The sequence below is a fragment of the Nanorana parkeri genome, unplaced genomic scaffold (genome assembly GCF_000935625.1).
Source record: "Nanorana parkeri isolate BGI_ZX_2015 unplaced genomic scaffold, ASM93562v1 scaffold1767, whole genome shotgun sequence".
Classification (NCBI taxonomy): domain Eukaryota; kingdom Metazoa; phylum Chordata; class Amphibia; order Anura; family Dicroglossidae; genus Nanorana; species Nanorana parkeri.
The window spans coordinates 38,081-60,839 of NW_017308035.1; the positions used below are offsets into that span (position 1 = coordinate 38,081).

The 22,759-nt window shown below is 39.3% G+C and overlaps 1 protein-coding gene across 1 annotated transcript in view; it reads left to right on the forward strand.

The window, feature by feature from the left end:
- Nucleotides 1-22,759, forward strand: part of LOC108799602 (synaptotagmin-15-like) — a 60,573-nt gene that overhangs the window by 30,055 nt on the left and 7,759 nt on the right. Inside the window, exons 5-6 of the mRNA XM_018571489.1 lie at nucleotides 1,689-1,859; nucleotides 5,514-5,634. Of these exons, the coding sequence (XP_018426991.1) occupies nucleotides 1,689-1,859; nucleotides 5,514-5,634 (292 nt within the window). The remainder of the gene's footprint in view (nucleotides 1-1,688; nucleotides 1,860-5,513; nucleotides 5,635-22,759) is intronic.

The following is a 22,759-nucleotide window of genomic DNA, read 5'->3' on the forward strand; positions in this document are numbered from 1 at the left end:
ATATATATAGCAGCAATTAGAGGTGTGTCTAAGTAGCTAAAGTGTATATATTACATAGAGACTCTATGTGGCTAAATTTGAAAAAATATGGTCCCTCTGGACTACTCATTCACACCTTTCTGATTAGATTTCTTCTTCACTGGTCTCTATCCTGAAATATTGCTTTGTGGGAACACACATATTCTAACCACCCCTTTTTCCACTCAGAGCCATGCACTGTTTGCAAAAAACCCATAACACACACAGCTATAAACATTTTTTTTAATTACATAGTACAACAATTGGAATGTAATTCCTATGCCTACTGTATTGGACACGCTCTACTGAGCCTACACTCTGTTTTGTTTTCACAAAACCGAGTTCTGTATCTTTCTGAAACTATACCTTTTGTACTTTGAAAAAACAATAAAATGTGCCTGTTAAAAAAAAATACTTTGAATTACTAAACTGGAACAAGTATGGAGATAAGAAACGTTTCTGTTTACTCTAATCTTCCTGATCTGCATATTTGTGTCAGGTCAGTGACTTGGAGCCGGAGGATTGGTATAACAGCCAGGCAACTAGCATATTTAGAAGGAAGTCACAAGTTTACATTTGTAGGGAACATTATGATAAGCATGCAATTACAATTTACAAATGTTAAAGAAAGCTATTTATGTAACGTGTTAATGAATTCTGACAACACATCTACATTTTTACAATATCGTATCATATGCCTGCATTATTTTCAAAGCCATTGCAGGGCGTTGAAGGGTATGTTGTTTTGCAATTGTGTGCTTATCATATGCTTGTATTGTATGCTTTCATATGAAAATACAAACTTTATATTTCTAATCTATTTCTATTCACAGCATAATTAAAAAAAAAATGTAACAATTGCTGCTTAATTTTGAAATGCAAAAAAAATAATTGCAAAAAAATGGTCTGGCCATACTGTGTGAATGGGAACACAAACATATAGTGGAGGTTTCTCAAATTTGACTGCAAAGATGAAAATGCACTCTAAAGGTGCCCATACACTATACAAACCCCGCAAGACTTTTGTCTTGCGAGGGTTGTAAATTAATTAAAAATACATACGATCTGCCCATCTTGGACAGGCAGATCGTACCTGCAATCATCGCAAGCCTGCCCCGCTGAGGGGCGGGCTTCCGATTACTGCAATGCTGAACGGGCAGTGTGCGCATGCGCACACCGGCCCGTTCGGCAGTGATCTCTCGATCATGTTAAAAACCAGCCGAAAATCGTACGATTCTCGGCTGGTTTTCCAACATGCTCGATATACAAAAGTCGTGCGACCGTACATTAGAAACGGTCGCACACCTTCCATACACTGCATGATTCTCGTACGATCGCGGGATTTCCCACGATTCTCGTACGAGAATCGTGCAGTGTATGGGCACCTTTACAGGGTTATTCACAAAAGGGTGAAGAGTTTGGAGAAAGCAGGAATAGTGAACAATCTAGGACAACATAGCTGATTTGGAAAAATTCTCCAATTCAGCTCACTTTCCATATCACTTTCCATATCAGCTATGTTGTCCTAGATTGTTCACTTCTCCTGCCTTCTCCAAACTCTTCACCCTTTTGTGAATAACCGTTAGTGTTTTTCTGCTCTCAGTTTTTCGTTTAAATTAAATACTCCTCACTTGTGATCTTGTACAGACCATGTGTTTGATTTTATCTAGGTTTCTGGTAAAACATTACATCAGAGAATTCTGAGATTTTCTGTTTATCATGTGGATAAAATAAAGAAGCACCATCTCTTAGGACAGGTTCTCTTCCCCCTGAAAAATGAGAATTTAACAGATGATGGCAAGCTTGTCATTTGGCGGGATCTTGAACAAGAGAGTTCAGAGGTAAGGAATTACAGAGAATCAAACCATTTTTTAGTCAACATATTGTGCTGTTTAACTGTAACTTTCAGTTGCAAAGCAAAGTATGTGGTAAGAGGTCTTCATATAAATAACACATAATACTGTATATCTTCCATCCTATATGATTTCATGTTTGATGTTAGATAGGAATTCTCCTTGTAATTTTTCTTTCAAGAAGGGCCAATAAGAGGGCTTTTGGATAATCCATTTCCTACAATATTATTATTATTATTACATAGTATTTATATAGCGCCAACAGTTTGCGCAGCGCTTTACAATATAAGGAAGACATTACAGTTACAATACAATTCAAGACAAGATGGTAAGGAGGGCCCTGCCCCTGAGGGCTTACAATCTAATTTTGAAATGCAAAAAAAATAATTGCAAAAAAATGGTCTGGCCATACTGTGTGAATGGGAACACAAACATATAGTGGAGGTTTCTCAAATTTGACTGCAAAGATGAAAATGCACTCTAAAGGTGCCCATACACTATACAAACCCCGCAAGACTTTTGTCTTGCGAGGGTTGTAAATTAATTAAAAATACATACGATCTGCCCATCTTGGACAGGCAGATCGTACCTGCAATCATCGCAAGCCTGCCCCGCTGAGGGGCGGGCTTCCGATTACTGCAATGCTGAACGGGCAGTGTGCGCATGCGCACACCGGCCCGTTCGGCAGTGATCTCTCGATCATGTTAAAAACCAGCCGAAAATCGTACGATTCTCGGCTGGTTTTCCAACATGCTCGATATACAAAAGTCGTGCGACCGTACATTAGAAACGGTCGCACACCTTCCATACACTGCATGATTCTCGTACGATCGCGGGATTTCCCACGATTCTCGTACGAGAATCGTGCAGTGTATGGGCACCTTTACAGGGTTATTCACAAAAGGGTGAAGAGTTTGGAGAAAGCAGGAATAGTGAACAATCTAGGACAACATAGCTGATTTGGAAAAATTCTCCAATTCAGCTCACTTTCCATATCACTTTCCATATCAGCTATGTTGTCCTAGATTGTTCACTTCTCCTGCCTTCTCCAAACTCTTCACCCTTTTGTGAATAACCGTTAGTGTTTTTCTGCTCTCAGTTTTTCGTTTAAATTAAATACTCCTCACTTGTGATCTTGTACAGACCATGTGTTTGATTTTATCTAGGTTTCTGGTAAAACATTACATCAGAGAATTCTGAGATTTTCTGTTTATCATGTGGATAAAATAAAGAAGCACCATCTCTTAGGACAGGTTCTCTTCCCCCTGAAAAATGAGAATTTAACAGATGATGGCAAGCTTGTCATTTGGCGGGATCTTGAACAAGAGAGTTCAGAGGTAAGGAATTACAGAGAATCAAACCATTTTTTAGTCAACATATTGTGCTGTTTAACTGTAACTTTCAGTTGCAAAGCAAAGTATGTGGTAAGAGGTCTTCATATAAATAACACATAATACTGTATATCTTCCATCCTATATGATTTCATGTTTGATGTTAGATAGGAATTCTCCTTGTAATTTTTCTTTCAAGAAGGGCCAATAAGAGGGCTTTTGGATAATCCATTTCCTACAATATTATTATTATTATTACATAGTATTTATATAGCGCCAACAGTTTGCGCAGCGCTTTACAATATAAGGAAGACATTACAGTTACAATACAATTCAAGACAAGATGGTAAGGAGGGCCCTGCCCCTGAGGGCTTACAATCTAAAAGAGGAGGGGGAAATGATACATGAGGTAGCTGTGGTAGCTGTGGGAATGAATTATGTAAGAATGTGAAGGTTCAGTGGTTAGGTTGCGGTGGGATAGGCTTCCCTGAAGAGATGAGTCTTTAGGGAACGCCTAAAGGCAGTCAGTGTGGGAGATAGACGGACAGGGTGGGGGAAAGAGTTCCAGAGGATGGGGGAGGATATAAAAGGATCGTGGCGGGCACAGAGCAACCATAGTGTCAGCGTATTGGAGACTGCTGTAGGGAATTGCTAGGGAAAGCTGAGAAACTGCAAAGGGACTCACATATCACTTGCATTCACCATACATTGCTATAACTATATTAAAAATAAAAGTTAGGTATATACTAGTTAGTCTTATTATCCATAACTAAAACTGTTCTGTTGCTGGCCAACTTACACTGCTGTATCATCTGTGGCATCTTAAATCTTGCAGTAAAACACTTGCCTCTGTTCTTTGTCTCCAGTGCATTTGGGCCCTAGTCTTGCTCATTAAAACGTTACACTGCTGTCTGTGCATTTTGTTTCTTGATACATTTTGACCTAGTATTAATTGAAATTATCCAGCAGCTGACCAATTCTGCAGTGCTATCTCATCTGCGGTCTCTTAATTCTTAATGAGAGCCTGATAGAAAATCGGCCAGTGGCAGGACATTTCTGTTTCAGCAGGAACAGGGACAGTTTCAGCGAACCACTCGCTGATTTCTATTCACTGATCAAAGCAGGTCTATTACCACTATATAAATTATAAAAAGCATGTGCCACAGCAAAACTACCTGTAGAAGGCTTTTAAAAAAAATCTGAAATGCATCCAATTTGGGTGCTGCTGTATGTAAGCCAAACTAATTGTGAAAGACAAAATACACTTGCACAGCCAAATATGTACTGCCAGAGTATGCTGTCGCTGAGGATGTCCTTGAAAATTGTACTGGTCTGTAGCATCATATAAAGCTTTAGGGAATATTAAAAGCATTTAACAAATTTGCTCATCTCTATTGAGGACCCAGATGATCAATGTTAGAGAAAACATTGGCTTAAAAAGGTAGAAAAATGTGTTTGTCATTTTATGTGTAAATTAATTATGTGAGCTATGAACAAAATCAGTTTTATGAATCCTGCTTAAAGTGAGGGTTCAAAGTTACTGAAAATTAGAAATTTCCTTTAGGAAGACATTAAATTAGATGCAATCATTGCAGCAGTTAGGTGTGGGTATAATATCTATTTTTGCCTGTGTAAACATTAGAAGAACCTACAGCTCAAGAGCTGGCAAAACTTTTTATTTTGTTTTGGAAAGGGTTTGAGTCTACATCATATGTTTTCTTTTTTTTATTAGGGAGCTTTACTCTCACTTGTTTTCAGTACAGGAAGTGATGGAAAATGTCTTCAAAGGAAAAACAAACAACACATATTTATTAAAGTATTAGAGATACACTTCTGACAGTATTTTTGTTGCTGCCTGTGACTTCTGGTCTCAGTGACTAGCACACCTTGCATTTCCTGTATGAGGGTCACAGAGAGCGGAAGTTAGAGAAAATCTCCCTAATGGCAGTCTTAGACAGAAATAAAAACCTGTTATAAATGTCCTTGCTCTACCCAAAACTAAGAACAAATTAAGCTTGGGTAAGTTGGGTACTTTATGTGTTCACAACATAAAAAGGCATGTTTAGGACAAAGGACCCCAAACAAGTTTCACTAGTATTCTAGTTCACTAGTATTTATCTACATTTTCTGGCTACCATGATCAACATCTGAGTAATAGTAAGTAGTAATCATAAATCTGGGTTTTCTCAGATTGATATTTTATTTATAGTTAGTGTTTGAAGGAACTTAAAGGGGGTCACCATGTTCCAAGGGAGTCAGGAGGAATGCTGTGTCTTAATAATCATCAAATATGAAATTTTTCCTTTAACAGCCACCATCAGAGTATGGAGACATACAGTTTTCTCTAAGCTACAATGACTACCTTGGACGTTTGACAGTAGTGGTACTGCGAGCAAAGGGAATACAGTTCCAAGAGGACCGTGGTGTTGTCAGTAAGTAAAGCTGTCTACACTTTTTTTTATTATTCTACAATTTTTTTAATTAAAAAATGTATTAAATTGTGACTAAATAGTGACTTAAAATTATTACTTTATAACATCTGTTGTGTGCTAAATAACTAAAGAAATCTTAAAAAGCAGCTGAAGCCATATACAGTATATATAATTTCTGTTCTGCTCGTATACACCTGAATAACCAGAATATAATCCAGAAATAAGTGTAACCTACACTGTCTGAATATATTACCCAAAGCTTACATTATTTATATTCCACGGGAAGACATGTATACCATTCGAGATGACTGGCTCATTAAAGGATCCTCTCTAAAATCCCCAGGTGGTGGTCTCATTCCCAAAACGAAAGGAATCACCAGGTCATTATCTTCAATATGTAAATCCCCCCACCCCCATTTCTAATGTTTTTTTGGCTAATTATTTCGTTTGTTACATAGTTCATAAGGGTGAAAAAATTGCACAGGTCCATGTACAGTAGTTCAACCTTTGTGTGTGTTCCTTCCTGACTCCATTGGCTAATTCCTATTTTAACTCCTAGCAATTTAAGAATTTCAATAGCCCTTTATATTATGCTGACTGAGGAAAATATCTGAAAGTCTTTTGAATTTATCAACACACCCATTTTTCCTGGTAATCATTCCTCATAACTGAGGTCCTCCAACACTCTTATTAATTTTGTTGTCCTTTGCTGAACTCTTTCTAGTTCAAAGATATCCTTCCTACCCCTACCACATGTATTGTGCTGCTGCTAATACTGCTAGCTATTCCACTATTGCTGCTGCACAAGTGTCCCGATGCTAACTCCTAGGCACCCCACTACCCGTTCCACACATATGTTCTATTGTGCACAGGAGGGATTAGTATTTGGGGGCCACTTCAAATAAAAGTTTTGAACCAAATGTTACAAACAAAATCTTAAGTTTACTATGTCACAACATTTTATTTTTGTTAATCTCCCCCAGTCTCTCACCTCAGCAAGCATTAGGTATTTAAATACTGAAAATGGGTGTTTTATACTTGCTTTGGTCATTAAACTTTTTACACATCTTTGCAGCATGGGTGACTTTTTTTTATTGATAAAGCCTTGATTTGCAGACAGACCAAAATACACTACTGGCAGCTTTTAACAGCAAGGTGCTTCAGTAATTGCCAATTAAGGTACCACCAGATGGAAAGACACCCTGCATGCATTGAAAGCATAGTTAATAAAGCATTCAAGCAATTGCTTTTTTCATTAAATATAGCGGTTCTTTAAATAGTGGTCTTATTAGACCACTATTTAAAGAACCGCTATATTTAATGAAAAAAGAAATTGCTTGAATGCTTATCAGTATCAGTATTGTCATGGGTTTTTGTATACGTACACGTCAACCCTTTTTACTTGAAAAGGAGTGCTCTCTTTTGTTTCAATGTATTTCAACTCAGCTAACCAGGACTGAAATGGGTAATTGATTTATGAGATTTTTCTTCGACAAGTCTTTGTGTAAGCTGGCCATTATTATAAGCAAAGCAAACCAAGTTCAGTTTGCTGGATGTTTACCAAACCCATTTGGAATCCGCAAACCCTGAATGGTAAACCCCATTGGAGTCTATGGGAAGTAAATCTTCATTTTGTTCTGCCCTTTTTCAGTCCAGTTTGTAAGCTTTTGTTTAAAAAAGGACATGGGTAGCTGGACAATGCCATGGGGGACAAGTACCAATGCAAAATAAAAAAATGTTTTAAAGACACTGTTCAGTGGAGAGAGGGGCTTTTTAACGTGACTTAATTGGCAACATTAAAAATGCACAATTTCTTTAACCACTTGAAGTCCGCGGTGTTAAACCCCCTTCCTGGCCAGGCCATTTTTCAGTATTCAGCGCTGCAGTACTTTGACTGACATTTATTCCGTCACGCAACGCTGTACTTAAATGAATTTATACAATTTTCTGGGGACAGATAGAGCTTTCTTTTGGTGGTATTTAATCACAACTGGGGTTTTAAATTTTTTACTATAGTAAGGAAAATTACAGAAAATAAAAAAAAAACTGTTTCCCCTATATTAAATTATAAAACCTTTATTATTACCCAATTTGTTAAGACGGGGTCATGTCGGGTAAAAAGACACCAAACATGTCAAGCCTTAAAATTGCGTGTGCCTGCGAAACCTCAAAAAACTACAATACCCAAAATTGGCCATAGGCGACGCTTTAAAAGCTTTTACCGCTCATCAGTTTAGTGTCATCAGTGATTGATGGCCCTAGAATTATTGCTCTCACTCCAACGTTCGCAGCGATATGTAACATGTGTAGCGCAATTGTTGTTTTCGCGCGCTGGTGCATCTGACGCATATTTACGTTTATAGGTGCGTAAACATGGAGGTGGGAGACTTCAAAAAAATGTTTTACTTTTTTATGTGCGAGTTTTTGTTTTAACTTTTTGTTTTTTTTAACATTTAATGTCAGTGCTATAACACAGGGGGATAACAATCCCCCTATATAATAGCAAAGGCACACTGACAGGTCCTCTTTATGGAGATATCAGGGGTCTCTGAGACCCCTAAAGTCACCTTGGGACCCCCCAAAGAAGCTAATGAAGCAGAGATCTGCTTCATCAGCTTCTTCTCTCTGGCTATAGCAGCCAGAGGACTGACAGGTGAATGCGGAAGTGATGTTATGCACATCACTTTCGCATTCACACTACGGAGGGAGTTCAGCAAGGAGGAAGATGCTGATCTCCCTCCCATCTTACCTCCTGACACCCTCAAGAGCCGGTCCCGGGCTGCAGATGGGGTAGTGGATCCTGGTATTGAAGGTGAGGGTGCAGGAGGGGGCAGCGGCAGGACTCGAAGAGGGGGAGGGGGGTGCGCAGCCACAACATACAAGCGATCGGCGGCTATGGAGCCGCCGATCGTTTGTGTATGTCAAACAGCTGGTAACGGCTCCTCAGAATGGACGGTTTTTTTCTGCCCGGGGGCGCGCGTGAGCAGAAAAAGAAGCCGTCTAATTACGGCAACCCGCCCATGTGAGTTTGCCGTCCGTCCGTTTTTTCACAACGGGTGGACGGCAAGCGGTTAAATAACATGCTTGGGGGTTGCCCTAAAGTTTATTTCCACTTTTGCAGTAAAATTTGAGAAAATGTTTATGTGGTCATTATTCACACAGCATAAAGAAAAATAATAAAAAACATTTTTCTTAGATGTTTTGTTAAAGTAGGCAAGATGGCAGATTCCAGGTTTTTCTCAGCACCTTCATGATGATCTGTCCTAATGGAAAGCCTTAGGACTAAAATTGGAGGATTGTGTTCCTCTCATTCTCTTAACATACAATGGACAAACCACCTCTGACCCCTCACTCCTCACAGCCTCACCTAACATTGCAAAGAAAGACAAGCAAGTAGACATGTTAACCCTTAAACCCTAAACCAAGTAAAAGCAGTTTAAACTGTAAGAAGCATTTTTTAGTTGTTTTTTTTTAGCTTATGCTATGTGAATGGGAACAAATATAAATAGGTGTCATGCCAATTTGGCTGCAAAAATACACTTTAAACATGAAGTTGCGGACTGGTACAACATACTTCTGTAAAAGTGACATAAAAAGACTACTGCCACTAAATGACAGTTCCCTGTGGCATTGTAAACAACATGCTCCTGCAAAAGTGACATAAAAAGACTACTGCCACTAAATGACAGTACACTGTGGCATTGTAAACAACATGCTCCTGCAAAAGTGACATAAAAAGACTACTGCCACTAAATGACAGTACCCTGTGGCATTGTAAACAAAGTGGCTGGGTGATCCCGTGTGACGTTATTCACCAAATATAATCATAACCCGGCTTTGCAATTTTGACTTTCTGACCCAGAGGACAGAAGGGTACCTCAACGCCTTCCCCTGCAGAATCATTATCTGACCTGCTTGCAGCCTTAGCGGCCTCTGGGCCTTCAGTTGCAGAAGCACTATCTGATGAAGAGTCTTTCAAATCCTTGCAGTATGATATTGTCCCTGAGAGTTCACAGGCAACCACCAAAACATCCAGACTGAGAGAGCCCTAAAAATTGACAAGCAGCCCATGGCTTCAACCAGAGATGGTACCAGTCTAGGAACCCTAAAAGGTCCTAAGACTACTAAAACTTTTCCTGTACGCTAACTGGGAGACTCCTGATTAATGTTTTACTCCTTACAAATGTTTTGTAATCCAATACCCATTTAAGAAGGCCTTTATTAGGAAAGGTGATCTGTCCTGACTGATGATTGAAGATGTGCCAGTATTTAAAGATTCAAAACTTTGTTTCTCTAGCAGGCCCTGTCATGCAACCTTCCATGGCCATGATATCAGTCTGTCAAACATTAGGGCAAGAAATCCAGCTTTACACCACAATAATCCTCTTTCTGGAGCAATTAGAGTTCATACTGACCACTCTATACTACTGTGGAGATGGGTTAGTGGACTTTTCTTATTTTATTTCCATTATGAATCTCCTATCAGTTTACATGGGGAGAATTCTGTGGTTAAAATGTCCTGACTTCAATCAACATTCTGGAGCTATAAGCAGTTTTGGTTGTCCTTATAACTCTGGATATTTTGACTGGGGGGTCTTCTGAGCAGGATCTAGTCAGACAATGCCACAAACGTTGTGTACATTAACCATCAGGCAGACTCCCTCAGCCTGCAGAGCCTAGACCCAGGGCAATAGTCCCTCCACCCAGAATTCTCCAGGTGCAGAGATGCTCTGGTGCAAGCAGTAGATGTTCTGGTGGTTCCATGGGATCAGTACAACTGGATTTACACCTTTCTTTCCCTGAAACCCCTTCCTCATTTGCCACAGGATTAAGATAGAGAGTATTCTGGTGATCCTTGTAGCTCTGGAATGCCCCAGGTGGATGTGGTAACCTGACCTGATTAGACTCCTGACAGACACTCTGTGGGCTCTTCCAGCTCAACCAGATCTTCTGTCCCAAGGGCCGGTTTGCTGTTCTGCTTCACAGTTGCTGGCTTTAACAGTATCCTGGTCTTCATTGAGAAAGGCCTCTCCGACTTGGTGATCCCCATGATGTTTAAAGCCAGGCAAGTCCACCTTCCATGAGGTCTACCATCACACATCGAAGGCATACTTTCTATGGTGCTAGGAAAGAAATTTTAATACCAAAATATACTCAGTGGGGCAAATCCTAACTATTTTTTAATCAGGCTTATATCAACAATATCAAGGGTCAGATCTCAGCAGCTGAGATATCATTCCAAAGACCGCTAACCTCTCATTCTATGCAGTTCTTTGATTAAGATTTCTGTACAAGATGTATTTCTTGTAGCTCCCACTTTGTGCCCACCTGTGGCTGCATGGGATTTAACCTTATTTACCGTAGCACTTCAGAAACTCTGAACCTATCAGAGTCCTTATCTCTTTCATTCACAGTGTTGCATTCCTTGTCACCATCACCTCTGTGAGGAATGAGTCTGAACTAGCAACTTTATCCTGTAAGAACTTTTTTTCTTTTACCCAAGGACAAGATGTTGTTAAGGCCTCAACCTCATTTTCTTACCGAGCTTGTCTGAGCCTTTCACCTCAACCAGGACATCCATCTGTCCAGCCCAAATATATCAGAAGGAGATTTCCCTTTATTGTCCAGGTGTAGTTGGAGCTGTAAATGTAGACATGTAGACTTGCAGCCACTGCTTCTATAAGAAAAAGGGGAACCAGCTTCTTGTTTTACCATTACTCAGTGGTTTAGAGAAATCATTCAAGCTTATGGTATTTTAGGGTTCCACCCTTTCCTGTCAAAGCACACTCTACTAGATCTGGGAGTGCTTCTTGGGCTTTTTGTCATCGGGCAACTGTTTCCCAGGTTTGCAATTTGCTGTTCACTAAGTTTCCCCAGGTAAATCTTAGTTTTTGGTTTAAGGTCCTTCCGGCAAACTCTGTGAGCTGCAGGCAGTCCCTAGTTTGATTTCTAGTTATTATAGTTGAGCTGGTTAGCATTTAGTATGCTATTTTGCCCATCCCTTAGGTTGACTGCTTTTGGAAATCCCAGTGTCCCTCTTTCAACTTCCAAGAAAAGGATTTCACGGTAGGTACACAAATCCAGTTTTTCTAGTTTTATTCTGCTGCTGAATTCTGTCAGAAGGATTTACACTCATATTTCCTCTACACAAATCCCCAGAGTTACTCAAGACACATACACTATGTGTAGAGTACTGTTGCATAAGGTGTGGTGCTTTATTTCCCCCTCAATGCATAGACAAGCTCTTATTGACTGTAAAGGTGCCCATACACCTGCCGAATTATCGTACGATAATCGCGGGTGATCCCACGATCGTAAGATCTGCCTGTCCAAGATGGGCAGATCGTACGAGGTTTTAATTACCTTACAACCATCGCACAACGAAAGTCATGCGATGGTTGTAAGGTGTATGGCCAGCTTTTGGCGCTAACAAAGCCAGCTATCATCTGCATTCAATAATCCCACTTATCAACTGTCTCCACCTTCAACATTCTCCACAAATATTACTGAACACTTTACACGGCCACTGCCACAAATACTCAAAATGCAGATGCTTCTTGCCATATTACCTTATTAAAGCTAAACTCTTTGCACAAACACATATATTTCTAAAAAAAAATAAAAAAATATATAAATCTACTTATATCTACTAAAATTAGCAATGACATCATCACTGTGCTATACATAGCCTGTGCAGAGTGCAGAGCTATGGGAAGGACCCAGGAGGCCCACCCATTACAGACTGCCTGCAGAAAACTACAGGAAGGGGGCAGGTACAAGGCCGGTCACCCTGAAAAGTGTTACACTGTATTACTGCAGAGAACGGGAAGAAATACACAAAACGCCAAGATTCAAGTAAAAGTTCACATTCCTATTGTATTTAGACCAGTGGTTCTCAACCTGTGTAACCTCAGGGCCCACATTTGTCCTTGGTCATGAAGTCGCGACCCAAGTCGCACCGCATTGGAACGCACGGCATTACAATATTTTGTATCCTTTAAGATGCTTTGTTATGGTTCTATATTGGTTATGTATACTGCTTTTACTACAAAACACTACAAAACATTATGGGGCTATTCACAAAAGGGTGAAGAGTTTGGAGAAGGCAGGGGAAGTGAACAATCTAGTCCAAAATAGCTGATTTTGAAACATTCTCCAATTCAGCTCACTTTCCTAATCAGTTATGTTGTCCTAGATTGTTCACTTCTCCTGCCTTCTCCAAACTCTTCACCCTTTTGTGAATAGCCCTGTATGTTTGATATAGTGAGTTGTAGTAAGTCACATTCAACTGGACCTGTTCTTTAATGTTGAAGATGTTTCATAGCTTATCTAAGCCACTTCTTCAGTTCAAATTAGTGTCTTGAATATACAGCAGCAAAGTTTAGCAAAATCTTGTAACAAACTCACCATCTATCAAACAATGCCTGTGAAGGCTCTCATTTATCTAGGTCCTGGCATAGCTAATAATAGTCACATTCAACTGGACTTCTTTTGTAATTTTGAAGACATTTTGTAGCTTTTCCAAGCCACTTCTTCAGTTGTAATGAGCGTCAGGAATATACCCCTACATTTATATCCACACAGATAACATAGACACATCAATCACCATGGAACATGTAGCTGTTGATTGTGAACAGGATGGCAGGTGTGAAAGTTGTGGAACCCTCCCTGTTCTAGTTGCATAACCTCATTCTTGGTGTCAAAACCCCTTGGCATTAAATCAATCTATATCCATGCCTGATAAATACATATTGCTAATATGCAGAATTCCCCACTTTCAAATCACCTTGATCATTCTGAAAAGATAATCTCAGTTAGATCCAACTCTATGCCACAGAATATTGCTATCCCTCCTGGTCTGTATAACTCTCTGGATATAAAAATGACCAATTATGTAATATTATTTGCCCATTTTAACTTCTGGTCCATATATATTTTTTTTACCACTGTTTGATGATATTTATTATTACAACATTGATAGACCCCATTTTATATACAGCACCATCTATAATCTCGTACGGTTATTTTTTTTATCAACTTTTCAAACTCATCTCATATTAAGTGGTGTACCTTGACATGTACAAGCAAACCCGTACATGTCTTCTTTTCATAAATGATTGTAAACTTAAATCAAAACGGCTCTGTGTACCCTAATGTAGCAGGTTCTAATCAAGCAAATTGTGACATATATTTCATAATCAACACTGAATTCCGTTTTATAGAGTAGTCTGTTCAGTAGTATTAAGATTAGGTTTCTAGTAAGTTGTATTTAACAGATGGACAACTGATCAAAGATCTTTTTTTCTTTCATACAGAGCACACGTAGCACATAAATATGATTTAGATTGCTATCTCATCAAGGTTGTTGTGAGTCATTCCCTTGATACTAACAACAGAATAATGTTGAGCCAGTATTATGGGCCCTGCTTGATGGACACCTTGAAAATGTCATCCGATTACTCTGCCTTTGAAGGTCAATGAAGAGCAATTAAGCGCATCCTTTTACAACAAACATTTTGTCTAGTGATTCTGAATTCATTATGAATGTCATGCATTTTCCATGATAATTAAATTATGTTAAGGAAGAATTTATATTGCAAAAGGCAACAATTACTGCACTGTACATGTTGCTTGCTTAAGAAACAAAATTATCTTTAGAAACAATGCCATTGTAGAGTGCAGTCAGAGCTAGGTAATTATATTTAATATAAGCAACAGGCTTTAGTAAGGGATGATAGATTTCAGTATACGGATTATTTTGGTCTCTGTGATATAATATCTTAGCACTACATTTAAAGTCGAACTCCAGGTATAAAGATTTATGTATAGATTTATGTATAGTTATAGTTACTTGGCCAAAAGTAAGTATACGTACTTTATACCCGGTAGGGCCATGTTTCAGTTAAGTACATAGGACATTACAACGGCACTGACCTTCTAGCAGAATCAACAGGTTTTTTTCTGTACTTTGCCTCAAAAATAAATGAATGCAGCCAACACACCTAGGGACTGGTACTCTGCAATATATAATTTATATATTTGGTTCTAGGGCTTGGGTATTATTTAACAGCAATTAGCTTTATTTTGTTTTTATTACTGAAGACAGCAAACATCTGAACTGTCACTGTAGAAATCTTCTTATGAGCCTATACTGTATATTGCCTGTAGATATGTCTCCAAAAGTAATCCTTTGGCTAGCCAGGTATATTGTAGCTCCATAAATCTGTTATTCTTGGGATCGCTATAATGCTCTACATGCTAAATTCCACCGCTAGGTCCCCTATATGGTTGACTTCTTCTCATGCACATCTGTTATTTTGTAAAAGAACATTTTTCTTATAAAACCTGTTGTTCTGTTCATATAGAATACAAAGGAAACTCAGTATCAATAGCGGATTATCACAAGAAAAAAAACAAAAAAACAACCAAATGATGATGTGATAGCTAGAAGAAAAAACAATGACTGGGGCAATCACTGAAAAGAATTAGCAGTGAGACAATCTGCAAAATCATAAAGATATATGTTGTATCTCAGCAAATTCTAGATATAGTATATGGAGAGAGTTTTGCATACACATTTTGTACATTTACAGTTCTTCAAATCACTTTGTTCAACGAGCATGAGGTTCTTAAAATGTTTTAATCATAAGAGAAATAGCAGTTTTACTGATTTTCCAAGATTCTGGACAACTGTAATCAATAAAGTTGCCAACTGGCCGGTAAAGCTATTTTAGACCTGTGGTAGAGAAAGTTAGGTGGATCTTTTGTGAAAAATGTTACCGACTGGCCCTCCAGTCGGTAAAAGGCCACTTATCTATAGTTCTGTGTTTGCCCTAGACTGAACCAATTCATTTTATGTCATTATGCCACTGCAGACCAATAAGTAGTCTTTATGTTTCCATGGGAAAAATCATTTATGTCGTAGTTGGGTTGTTATAAGAGATGATTTTATTGTTTCACACACCTATGAGTACAAGGTTAAAACTAAACAGAATATGCATAACACTTCACTTATAGTAATTTTTGTAGTGATGCCCCATTGAGCCTTTTTCTTGATACAAGTGCCCATTTGAATGGCCTGTGCAGTGATCATTTGGATTGTTGACTTTTGTTGTTGTTGTTGAATACTACTAGCATGCACTGCAGTTGGAAAGGCAGCTTGGGAATAATATACATTATAATGCACCTTTATTTGTTTCAGCCTATGTTACATCTGCTAACATATTGAAAAACAAAGTGATGTCAAGTTTGTAGGTGGGGAAAATATGTTTCATGCTGTAGGGAATTTAAAAAGAAATGGAATATTGGGGTCATGCACAGAAATGAGTGTGAGCCCAAGTAACTGTACCACATTACTATAGTAAAGGCCTGTTACCAGAGTGGGGCCATGCCAAGATTGTGATCTTCTGTTTCCATGATGTTTCAGTGCTACCAATGGGATACCATACTGCCAGAGTTAGAAGACAAACAGTATATCAGTTCTGGGGCATGGTTAGTAAAAATGATTTCTAGGTCTATTTTGCTGCTGAACTGGAGTACACAACCACACACACAAATTATTGCAGATGATAAATGCTACAATTTTCCTTACTAAATTATATTTTGAAGCCCAGTTGAACTCAATTTTCTATTACATGGATGCAGTCAGATTGCAGTCTGTGACTTTTTTAATTTCATTGCTTAGGTTTCCCTCACTTTTTTTGTTCTGGTGGCAGTAGAATAAAAAATGTAAGAAGCTTATTTATATATGTTCCACCCAGGATAGATGCCTTTGGCCCCTAGATGATGCTGAGGAAATTCCTATGCTCCTTGCGAACAGCATTCACCCAGCTATATGCTGGACCATTTATAGATCAGCCCCTTAGTGTCAGTGGTGCAGAAAAACACTGAAAAAAATAATAACATAGCCATGGTTTCTAACCATTCCTCTGTGTCTCTATTAGGGAGATTTCCCATTGCTTCCTTCCCAGACAGGAAATGAGAGGAACTCTCTTCCAACGTGGACCCTGACCAGAGGTTATATTCCTTCCACTTCTTCTAGAAGAATGCAGTGAAGCCATTCAAGCAGGGGCGTAACTAGAAATCACTGGGCCCCATAGCAAAATTTTGTATGGGGCCCCGTGATTTCTAGTTATACCCCTTGCAGAGCCCACTCGAGATCCCACCTGAGGGTGACCCTGCAGAGCCCACCATAGACTCTCTATGGTGGGCTCTACAGGATCACCCTCAGGTGGGCTGGTCGCACTCCTTACCTCCTCCGTCGCCGGGCCCGCCTCCTTCTTCGTCACCGAAGCCGCCTCCTCCCCTGCTGCCGAGCACAGGCCCGCCTCCTCTTCCACTGCAGGTGACGTCAGAGGCTCGCGACGTTGTTAGAACACCGGGTCCAGTCTGCTCCCCTGCTGCTGCTGGCTCTCATTGACTGTGGAGACGAATGCGCCGCTACACAGATGATCTGAACAGCGGCATGTTCGTCTTCAGACGCCAGTGAAAGCCAGCAGCAGAAGATCCCATAGCGACCCAGGCGGCCCGCACGGCATCTGGCCGGGCCCCACTGTGCCCCGGGCCCCATAGCGACCGCCTGGGTCGCTATGGTGATTGTTACGCCACTGCATTCAAGTCTGTGGCCTTAATTTAAATTTTTTTTTTTAATAGCAGCTTGTATATATTTCTTCAGAAATGGCAGAAATAGGTATTGCTACAGCAGTTGTGGTAGACATGAGAACCAGATTTTTTCAAAAAAATCTCTTTCTGAGATTGTCTTGCGGTTGTTGTTAAAGGTTATACAGCATGTGGTAATACATGTAAAATAAAGAATAGCTTTTGTCTGGGTTAGCAATTACCTAACCAGTCTGAATGTGTAGGTGGTGAACATTGGGCTCTAGCTCTCAGTTTATGAGTGAGCCATCTGTCAAGGTTTGTACAATAATTTGTAATACCTTGATTAAGTCCATCCCAAGGCCCTCTTTGTTTTATTGGATAGGATGGTGGAAGGTTGTACTGTAATGTCCTTGATTTGTTTGAATAAATACAAGTGTGTTTCTTTGCTAATTCTAATCTCCAGCGTTTATCTTATAGGTTTGTTTAGGCTTCGGATCATTTATTTTATGGTGAGAAGCCTGTTGGATTAACAAACCCTGAATAGGAGCTTTTATAATATTTGACGATACCATCACTAAAGGCTTTTGTTTACGAAATAATAATCACACTTTCAGGATTGGTCAATAAAGCTTCATTCATTTGCCCAGTATAAAAAAAATTGTGCTGGACTAAAAAATGTATCCCATTTTGATTGAGGTCCTGAATATAATTTCTAGCAAAAATTCCCCAAAACACGTCCTTACCTGTAAAAATCATTACAGTGCCCACCACAGGCAAAATTCAGAAGCTGCAGGGAGTTCTACCATATTAGATCGGGAAGGAGGAGGAGGGGGGTCCCAAGCATACAGAAGATTTGCATGAAAATTCCCAATTTAGGAAAATGAATACATGGCTTCTATTATGACAGCCCAACGCATGACATCCCTTAGCAGTGACCATAGTTACATAGTTACATAGTATTTGAGGTTGAATAAAGACATTAGTCCATCGAGTCCAACCTATTAGGATCTCATTCTAGGAGTACCCGTACCCCTGTATATTACGGTCCCTTAAGAAATCGTCCAAAAGTTTCTTGAACAATTCCACATTATTTGCTGAAATCACCGCCTGTGGCAGTGAGTTCCAGACCCTAACTGATCTTACTGTGAAGAACCCCCTTCGCCCCTTGTGCTGGAATTTTTTTTCCACCAATTTTAGGTGATGGCCTCTAGTTTTTGTAACGGAGTTAATTTTAAACAGTTTATCGCTAATGTTGCTACCACCATTAAACATTTTGTACATGGAAATCATATCCCCCCTTAATCTCCTCACCTCTAATGTGAACATGTTTAAATTTAGTAGCCTCGTCTCGTAGCTCTGGTCCTCCATACCCCTAATTAGTTTGGTTGCCCTTCGCTGGACTTTTTCCAACTCAAGGACATCTTTTCTTAGTACTGGTGACCAGAACTGGACCGCGTACTCCAGATGAGGTCGAACCAATGATCTATAAAGTGGCAAAATTATAGACTTGTCCCTGCAATACATCCCCTTTTTAATACAGGACAAGACCCTGCTAGCTTTGTTTACAGCAGCCTGGCACTGCAAACTACCTTTCAGTTTGTGGTCTACAATGACCCCCAAATCCTTCTCCATTTCTGACTTCCCCAGCGGCATACCCATAATTGTATAACCCATTTGTTTATTTTTAATTCCAAAGTGCATTACTTTGCATTTATCGACATTAAACCTCATCTGCCACATTAATGCCCACTCCCCTATTTTATCCAGGTCCTCCAGATTTGCTTAATGATCCAGGACAGTAACACATAAGTTACAGCTGCATCTAATTCATAACAACAGCCCTTATTTAATCATAACAACAAATGCTTAAAATTTGATTTGGAGAAGTACAACAAATTATAGCTGACATAAAAAAAAAGCTGTACAGAAGGATAATAGTGTTTAAACTGAATGAGTATCTCATTCCACTAAATGCCAGAAAAGGCAGACTATTCCTAGTTATCCTTTTATTGTGGAAAAGATGGACAACTGTCATTGCAATTGAAGACATGGTAAACTACTTAAAGAGCAATATGTATCTAAAAAGACCACGCAGCATGCTCAATTTAAGAAAAAAACAACTTTCTCTGCAGAAATTATCAAAATTGGAGCAGACAAAATATGGAGCAGTTGCCCAGGGCAACCAGTCAGCTTCTCCCTTCAATTAGTTCAGTTAAGATTTGAAAATGAAAGAGAAGCTAATTGGTTGCAGTGCACAGCTGCTCCAGATTTTCTCTGCTCTAGTTTTGATACATTTCCCTCTCTGTTTTTGAGCTGAGTGGGGACAAATTTCTCCATAGCGTATCAAGCAAGCTGTGTCTAAAGCAGGAAAAAGCAGTACTTTTTATGTTAATTTCATCTAATATTTGGTCCATATTTCTAGGATGATGTTTTATGTGCAGATGTGTAGTAGCTTGCTCTAGTAGCTTTGTCTAAATCCCATTTGGGAAACTCTTCTCACTCCCCGTGAAGTCACCTGGATGGAAAGTAAAAGGGACAAATCCCCAATGTGGACACAGACATAAAGAAAAACCTGGCAGGAGCTCTAACTTTTCCCTCCTCTACCCAAAAATGTAAGCTTTAGCAGGTAATAGGCATTAAAAACTATAAAATTAAACACTAAATAATAGAGAAAATGTCTAATATAACAAATATACTATATGTATATAGATGGCAGACAAAAGAGGCGACCTTTCCCTTTATAGTTATTGGCCACACATGTTTCCCATCATCATCTTATTCACTCTCTTCTGTCTTCACTGCTCATTTATTGTGATGTCTGGTTTCTAGTAAGATCTGATTATACAGGAAAAAAAGAAACACGGAAGACTGACCAAAGGAAGGAAGGAATTTTAACAGATAGTCCACGCTGTAATGTAAAGCTTATAATACAAGGCATGTGCTGCTACCTAGAAGCTAGTTAATGAATAGAACGTTATTTAGGGTCCTGCATAATATAATACTGATGTACATCTTTTGGTTATTGTAGTGCATATGAGAAGCAGGCCAGGGCTGCAGTACATCTCAACATACATGGGGCACATTTCCCAGAGGGGGGCGTTGTTCGCTAATGATGTAGTGAGAAGCGTTCCTACACAACTCCTTCCAGCCATCTGGCATTGCTTGGATCATGTCACCCCCCTCTAAAAAGTGAGGCACTCGGTAATGGACCGAGAGCCCGACAGTTGCAGGAGAGAGGAGGGGACATGCCCTCCTCGCTCTGCCGGTGTCCATCTCCAAGATGGCTGCCTGCAGGTAACAGCACGTGAAGTCATCACACGCGTGCGCAATGACGTCACGTCGTGTCATTATTTTTATATACCAGGGCGGATGCTTGTTGGGTAACATACTCTTCGCTTGGACACATAGACGCCCCTGAACGGTTTTACAGTTGCCTTATATACCTTATGTGACTCTCTCCTTTGGGTGGTCCTCATTTAAGAAGACGGTTATTGTTTGTACTGTCTGCACTTATTTTTATTTGTACAAGATTTTTGATACTTTATTATTTGCATTTAAATTTTTGTATGTGCTGTGGTCTCCTTCTATTTTTTCCTTTATGTAATTTTATTACCCATCTTGCTATCCTTTTTTGTTGTCTTTTCAATTTCTTTTTCTTCTTTTTCCTTTTGTCTTTTTATGGGCTTTAGCTGGCAGGCCCTAATATTTTTACTTTTTTATGTACCTGGACATGCAAGCTCACTTTTGTTACCTTTAATGCAAGAAGGATTAAACTTACCCAAGAAACGTTCTCAAATTTGATATCACTTTCATAAACAAAGGGTTGTTCTTTTGTGCTTATAGTAGACCCATTTTAAAACTGGTCATATTCCTCAATTCTCCAATAAGTATTACACAAAGTGGTTTCATAGTTCAAGCCTGGGTACTAAGTCCAAGGGGGTCTCTGTTGCTATCCATAAGAATGCTTCTATAACTGTGGTAGATCCAGTAATTGATGATCAGGGTAGAATCCCTATTTCTGAAATTCTCCTATGCCAATCCCTTGTTCTCACTTGCTACTATTTACTCCCCTAATCAGGGCCAGCACAGATTGTGTGTCTGAACACTCAGCTGATTTGAACAGTTTGCTGCTGGCTTGATTTTGGTGGTAGGAGATATGAATTAAATTTTTGATGCGGAGTTGGACTCTACAGGTAAGCCTTCTCTCTCTCGGGATTCAACTCATAGGTTGTGTTCCAGGAATGTATGCGATGAGGCTGGCGGATTGTTGACGCATTCTTCATCCTACTAATAGGGATTTCACTCATTATTCTTCAGTACACAATTCATACAGCTGCATCGACCATATATGGAGACATCATAATCTCTTAGACTTTTCACCTCTCTATAGGTTCAATATTATGGTCAGATCATGCTCCGGTTTCCCTCACCCTATGCCTGGGACCGGGTTCTACTGGCATCTGCATTTTGAAGGTTATTGATAATTTGCTTCATGACGGTGCATGCCTGGAGGAATTGTCTTCTACTATTAATAATTTTTATCTGATGATACATGTAACTACCCCTCTCCCTATTCAATGGGAGGCCCCTAAATGTGTACTAAGGGGGTTTTATTAAACATGGGTCCCGTTTGAAAAAAAAAAGGGTGCAGAGACTTAAACACCACTTTCAACAACTTTGTGGTCTGCAGGGTCTTAATAATTTGAACACTACAGAGACCTGTCTGATATTCGTAATAGTAACCGTTCCATTCTTGATCAATATTCTCTTATTCCTAGGGACAAATATCGCATATATTTCTATTTACATGGCAATAAATGCAGATGGATGTTGGCTAGGACCATCCATCCGAGATCATCTGCATCCTATATATCATGCATTAAGGACCATTCTGATCTAATGCAGTATTCACTTCTGGACATTTTACGCTTCCTTATATTCTATTCGTGGCAAATATGCTGATATGTCCCCTGACCTTTTATTGGCGAGGATTATATACAGGAAACAACTCTACTTATTATCTCATCAGAAGAGCAAGATATGTTGAAATAGAGTCTGTATTTCTAGATGTTGGAAATCCCCTACGATCCCACAATGTCATCCTGGGCTGGTGTAATGGACGACATAATGTATATGGAACAGCTTGTGGTTGAGGACATGGGTTGGTTAGATAAACACAACAGAATGTGGTCTAGTTGGCAACTGTATAAAAACTCTGACAAATTCCTATCCTTGATGGGTATGGTTCATCTAGGTAGTCAGGGGACATAATTAGATTTGATAATAACTCCTAGTAAGTTAGTGATTGTTCTCGATATATTTATCTTTTTTGTTATGATTTTCTATCTATTTTGGTTTATAATTATAATGGCCTGCCTTGTGCCCTTTTCCCCCTTCTCTTCTTTAGTTTTTCTTTTCCTTTTTGTTTTTCCACCTTCTATATATATTTTTTTAAATGCCCCTCTTTCCTTCTGTTTTATTATGTAATCAGCTAGTACGATCTTTGCGTCGAGCATCGGGGGTTTCC